The sequence below is a fragment of the Ursus americanus genome, chromosome 14 (genome assembly GCF_024610735.1).
Source record: "Ursus americanus isolate L20-20 chromosome 14, mUrsAme1.1.p, whole genome shotgun sequence".
Classification (NCBI taxonomy): Eukaryota; Metazoa; Chordata; class Mammalia; order Carnivora; family Ursidae; genus Ursus; species Ursus americanus.
The window spans coordinates 42,153,166-42,159,293 of NC_142140.1; the positions used below are offsets into that span (position 1 = coordinate 42,153,166).

The 6,128-nt window shown below is 59.5% G+C and overlaps 1 protein-coding gene across 1 annotated transcript in view; it reads right to left on the reverse strand.

Moving 5' to 3' along the window:
* Window positions 1–5,925, reverse strand: part of LIMD1 (LIM domain containing 1) — a 66,009-nt gene extending 60,084 nt beyond the window's left edge. Inside the window, exon 1 of the mRNA XM_045778549.2 lies at window positions 4,530–5,925. Within this exon, the coding sequence (XP_045634505.2) occupies window positions 4,530–5,925 (1,396 nt within the window). The remainder of the gene's footprint in view (window positions 1–4,529) is intronic.
* Window positions 5,926–6,128: the final 203 nt, after the last annotated feature.

A 6,128-nucleotide genomic window follows, 5' to 3' on the forward strand; every position in this document is an offset into this window, starting at 1 on the left:
CCGCTGCTGACAGTGATGCCACCCCGTCCCCGGGTTACTCAGTCAGCTGAAAGCCAAGGCATCCGATGGGACCCAGAGCCACAGACACAGTGCTCTGGGTCAGGACGAGCCCTCAGAGGTCAGCGTGGCTCCGCACGGAGGAAGGGCGGGTTGCCCACTGTCACGCCTAGGCCTACTAGAAGGACCAGGCTCAGAATACCCGGTTTCCCCACTCCCCGAATCAGGCCTTTTCTTCCACAGTTCCACATCCTGTGTGGGAGTCGGAAGTCAAAAGATGTAAAGAAGGGCCGCCTGGGGTGACTCAGTCGGTTAAGCATCCAACTCTTGGTTTCAGCTTAGGTCACGATCTCAGGGATGTGGGATCGAGCCCCACGTAGGGCTCCGCACTCAGTGCAGAGTCGGCTTGAGATTCTCTCTCCCTCTCCCTCTGTCCCTCCCACTCATGTTCCCTCTCTTGCTCTTTCTCTCTCTTGCTCTCTCTAAAATAAATACATAAATCTTTTTTTAAAACAAGATGTAAAGAAATACAACTTTGTTTTGAAACCTCTGGCAAGAACTGCCACATCAGAAGGTCAGCTTCATAGCTTCATGCTGTGGATTATTAATGGAAAAAAACAAGACATTCTTTCCTGGTCACAGAGGAATAGAGCAGAAACACACCGTCCCAAGGAGGGAGGACGGCAGAGAGACGGCGGGACGGGACCTGGCCAGCGCCGTGGGAACCCGACGTCAGGGCTCCAGCTCGAGACCCCCCCTTCCCGGTGTGGGGTCGCAGGGGCAGGCACCTCTGTGCCGGCCAGAAGGACGCTGGCTGGGGAAGGGCGAGGACAAGGACCCTGTGCAGGAGGGAGGAATTCCAGGAGCTCAGGGCCCCGCAGTGAGGCTGGTGTGTTGGAGTTCCTGAACTCAGCGCGGTGGGGAAGGCCCGCCCGTGGCTTGGAGGCCACGGCAAGGGAAGCGCGTGGTCACTGCCAGTCACGTTCTGTGCCTCCATCTGGTTACATGGGTGTGTTCCCTTCGAGAGCCTACGAAATGCTACACTATCCATCAATAGAAAGCTAAACACGATATGCCTTCCTGATTTGGAGAAGGAGATTACCTGGTCTACGGAAAACAACGCGCACAGGCTACCCGATTTCGAAAGGACTGGGTGTCCATCCTGGGGCGCGCCCTGCGGGGCTAGACAGGCAGAACCGGAGCCTCAAGTGGCATTTACAAGAGTTCCCCGGAGAGTCTGAAATTTACTTCCATGGCAACGAAAGCCGGGCTTCAGTTAGGTCCACACTGTGGCCCAGGGTCTCCGAAAGGAATCTGGGTATAAGCTCCCAGGGAACCACGCTCAGTCCTGCCAGCTACGCAGAGCCAGATGGTGAACGAGCTTCCAGCACCTTCTCTTCTACTTCAGCACCTGGTTTGGCTTTACTGAAATGCCTGATATTTGAGGGGATTATGGGGGTCTTTGGGGTACACGTAGGCCTCTGTCCTGGAATTCTGGGGGGGGTGGCTACCCAATATGTGATTGTCCCATGTTATTTCCTTTTGCCAGGAAAAGTGCTCTGGAAACACCCTCCATTTTTCATTCGGACTAGACGCAGGCCCCACATTTCAAGCGTCTGCTGCTCAGAGTGGGATAGGGAGTGCGTCAATGGGCACTAAGACAATCCGTGGGCTGCTCCAGCTTTGCGAGACTGTGTGCTGGGAAGGAGCAGACAGGACATTCACACGGTCCGCGTCTGGACGGTGTACTTAACCTCGTGCGCCGCTGGTCCAGTGAAATCAAGTGTGACCGGCTCCCTGGCCCCTGGCGGGGGTGGGGCCATTCCGGGAGTAGTCACACCTGTTTACAGGCTCCCAGGCAAAGGCGGGTCAGCCGCTGCATGAGGAAGGTCCACGAGAAACAGGAAAACTAAGGACAGAGCCAGCCTCTTCTCTCTCAGGCCAGGGTGGGGAGGAGCCCGTCCTTCCATTCGCGGGGTGAGGGAGATCCGCGCCACCAACCTCTTCTGGCCTCTCCGCCCCCTGGTGCCTGACCGAGTCCGGCAGAGCCTCCTCTACTCCAGGGCGGAGCGTGGTGCTCTCCCGGTGGCCTTAGCAGTGACGGATCCCCAGACCCACAGCCCGGAGGGAAGGCACCGGTCCTCCAGGCTCAGCACCCACCGACGCCCCCACAGCAGCTGGGTGCAGAGTGAATCTGGTGAATCTGGAGGGACAAAGAGAGCCACAGGCCACCAGGTCCCCCCCCATGAGAGCGGTCAGAGCCCACCTGGTATGTGTCACCACTTAGCCTGTGTGGTCTTGAGCAAGTCATGGGCCTCAGTTTCTCCACCGGGAACAGAGACTACTGGTGTGTGATTGCGAAGGGTAACGCAGAGCACGTCCCCAAAGCCTACAGCGTCACAGTCCCTACACAGACAGTCACTAGGATCAGAATCATGGAGCCCAAAGGTCACCGTCCAAGGGGGGCCGTGGTGGCCACTTTGAGGTGGTGGCCTCGCCCATCAGCCCCTCGGCTGCACAGGACCGCCTCCCCCGAGGTCAGGCCCTTCCCAGGGCGGCCCACACCTGATGACCGATCTAGGGGGCAGCGTAAAGGTCCAGGTAGCTCACCCCAACTCGGGACGTTTCTGAAGGGCTTCTCCAGCTCGGCGCTCCCTGCAGGGTGGGCCCAGGCCTGTCAGGCCCGCGCTGCGGCTGGAGCCCTCCTCTGCCCGCTCCTCCCAAGGGCTCCCCCTCGGAAGCCCCCCGAACGCCCAACAGTCTGAGTCAGCTTCCCGGGAAACCCAGGCCGTGACAGGTGGCTTCTTTGTATCCTTTTTCCTTGGGAAGGGAGGAGGGAACCCGTGTGAGGAAGATAGTGGATGCCACGGAGGAAAACTTGATTATTTATTTGGTCCATCTCCTGTCTCCTTCCCCTGCACTGTCTGTCCTGCTCACTGGGTACACCGAGGCCTTGAACAGGGCACAGCCCAAGGCAGGTGCTCGAGAATGCCTGGTGTCAGAGAACGCCTCTGCCCCGATCCAGTGATGTAAGCCTGCCTGTCTGACAAAATAAAACTGCTGTTTTGTCATTTCATGAGCTCAGAATTAAAAATTAAGCACCAGTTTGCAGTTTAAAGTCACAGTACTTCCAGCTAAATGTTATTCCCCAGGAGGGGAATCTGCAAAGGGAAAGAGGGAGCAGTAAGATGGTGCTATGTGCTCGGAAAGATAAACCCACGAAGGCACCCCATACTCCCAGTGCCCTTTGTCCCATGAGGCTTCAGGAGGATCCGGACCACCGTGCGCCCAGGACCCCGTCCCTCCAAGCACCTCAAGCCAGAGCCTGTCATTCACAGAGACCTGACGGCAGGAAGGCCTTCCCCGACCAGGCCCTGCTCCGGGGGCCCAGCAGGCTCCCTCCCGGGACACAGCTTCCCGAGGCTCTCAGGCCTCAGAGGGGGAAATCGTGACCCCAATTCTCCCGAGCTCAAAAATGGGGAGGGGGGGACAAAAACCCTCAGACTCTTCTAAAAACAGGCCCTCTCAGTTCTCCTAAGAGACCACGACACCGTGACTCCACCGAACAAGAGAGCTGCTTTCTCTCGGCCTCCAAACCCCGTGCAGAGCGAAAGAAAAAGCTGAAGCCAGCAGTCACCCAGAGTTCGAGGTCTGAAAAAGAGACTAAAACAAAACCCCAAAACTGTGAGTAAAAGCAGCAAGGAAGCCTCTTCCATCCCGCCGGGCGCCGGGGCTGTGGGTGTCACCTGGCTGCGGGCTGGAACCGAGGGTGGGGGCTGAGTTCAGTTCCGAGACACCTAGCCCACAGGTCTCAAATTTCCACGAGAGGCAACACTGCCTGCCCCCACCACGGACTGCCGCCTCCCCCCTCCCACCCGAGTTTCTGATACAGGTCTGGGGGAGGGGACCCGACACCATCGGCTTTCTAACCAGTTCCCAGGCCAAGGGATGCTGCTGGTCCCGAGACTACACTTTGAGAACCACTATTGCTCGAGAGCAAAGCCTTCCACGTCAGTCTTGCAACTAACTGCACACAGGACCTGCACACACACACACACACACACACACACACACACACACACGGCCAGAGAGCGCGCCCCTGCCCAACCACGGGTCCTCAAATAGCCAGACCAGCCTGGCCCAGCCACCGGCGGGGTGGAACGCACAGGGGTACCTGGACCCCAGAAGCTGCTCCCATTCAAGTCCTGCAAGAGGCTCTGGGGCACACCCAGAACCCCTGAAACCCCAAGTCACAGCATTTCCCTTTTTCGAGAATAGCCACGAGCCGTCCCGCCCCGCTTCCCCCATGCACGTGGGTAATCCCCAGCTGCAAGATCCGCTTTTCTGCTCAGGGATGCTTTCAAGTTTCTGAATCAGAAGACGCAGCAGCCGAAAGATGAAACCACACATTTAAAAAAAAAAAAAAAGGGCGTGGCCCTCAAGGGGAGCTACAGCATCCCCGATGGGGAGCACCTCCCCCAAACAGGGACCTTGTCACCCACGGTGGGCAACACCAGCAATCTTTCACTCACCAAAGTAATCGGCTTTCGGGTGCGCATCCATTTCACGCTCCAGACGTTGGGTGAGGGCTTCTAACTTCAATTCGGCGGCTGAGGGCCCAAGCTCAGGGCCTGGGATGAGGGTCTGGCAGGGCAGCCTCACCCTGGGGGGGCTGGGGCTCTCCAGGAGCCCAGGCCCCAGGCTGCCATCCGACGACCAGCCGGGGGGGCCTTCTTTACAAGAGGACTCAGGCGGGGTGGACATCGCTGGGTGGACGGGGCTGGTGGGGCCGAGCTTGGGACCAACACCAGGGTCTGTGCAGACGGGCTTGGGACCCAGGCCAGGGGCTGTGCCCGCCTGCAAACTGTCCGTGCTGGTTGGTAAGGATGATAAAGCAGGGCTAGAAAGGTACGATTTGGGTCCGTCTTGGAACCAGGCTTGAGGGTCCGCCATGGGTTTGGACATCGTGCCTGAAACCTCACTCCCCACCCCCGAGTTTGTTCTTGGAAGAGCTCCTTGGCTGGGGCAGCTCTGGGCCAAGGGTGCTAAGAAAGAGGGGGTCCTGGGCTGAGTGCGCCCCAAGAGGGCCCCGTTCTCCGGGCCTGGGGAAGAAAGGCCAGGGCTCACCCGCTGGGAGGAGGCAGTCGTCCAAAGCCCAACTGGCTTCTCATCACCGCGCCCACCAACACCACCATCCTGGCTGCTCTCAAATGACTTGCTAGAGCTTGGGGAGAGCTGAGGCTGGTACAGGGGATGGTCCCGGGAGGGCCTGGGCAGTGGCGCATCAGTCCCTGCGGTACCAGGCCACCCACTCCCTGCACCCGGCCTGACGCTGGGGGACACTCCTGGTTCATCAGCCCACTTTGGACTTGCCAAGGAGAGGTTGTCATAATAGTCTCCGTGGGTGAGGCAGGAAGGATCCTCACAAGGGCCCAGCTGGCGGAAGGCAGACATCTCCCAGCTTGCCAGGCTCTCCTTGGAGCCACAGTCCTGGCTGCCATGGCTTGCACTGCGGGCATACGGCCTGGCCCTCTGCTCCTGGGGTGGGTACAAGGGCTGCCCGGGGGCGATGGAGGTGGCCGTCCCAGGACCCACTGTCGAGGCAGCGAGAGGGGGCTTGGCAGCACCATCCATGGTCAGCTTGCTGCCCACGCCAGCTTCCCGGCGGGCCTGTGGGCCCGGGGGGGCCCCACCATTGACCGGGCCTCGGCCCCCCCTGGCCAGGGTCTCCTCCTGCAAGAGCTGTTGCTGCTGCTGGAGGTGGATTTTGGCCATTTTGGTGGCAAACACCCGGCGTGTTTCCTCAAACTCGGGGTTGTTGCCTGCCCCCTTGTCCACTCGGAACAGTCCATCCTTGGAGGCCTCGTACATGTTCAGGTCCTCAATGAATTTACTGGCCTCCAGGCCCAGGTCTCCGTACTTATCCATGTCGCAAACGGGTGGCAGAGCCTAGCGCAGGTGTCCGGGGTGGGGGTGTGGGGGGGTTGTTGGTTGCTGAAGACAGGCAGGGGCTCAAGTCCAGCCCAGGACAGGTAAAGCCTTCCACCTGCGCGGCGTGAGAGTCATGACCCCGGGCCTCAGAGTCCGGCAGAAGTTGAGGCCTCAAGGCCAGCTGGACCAAGTTTGCTTCC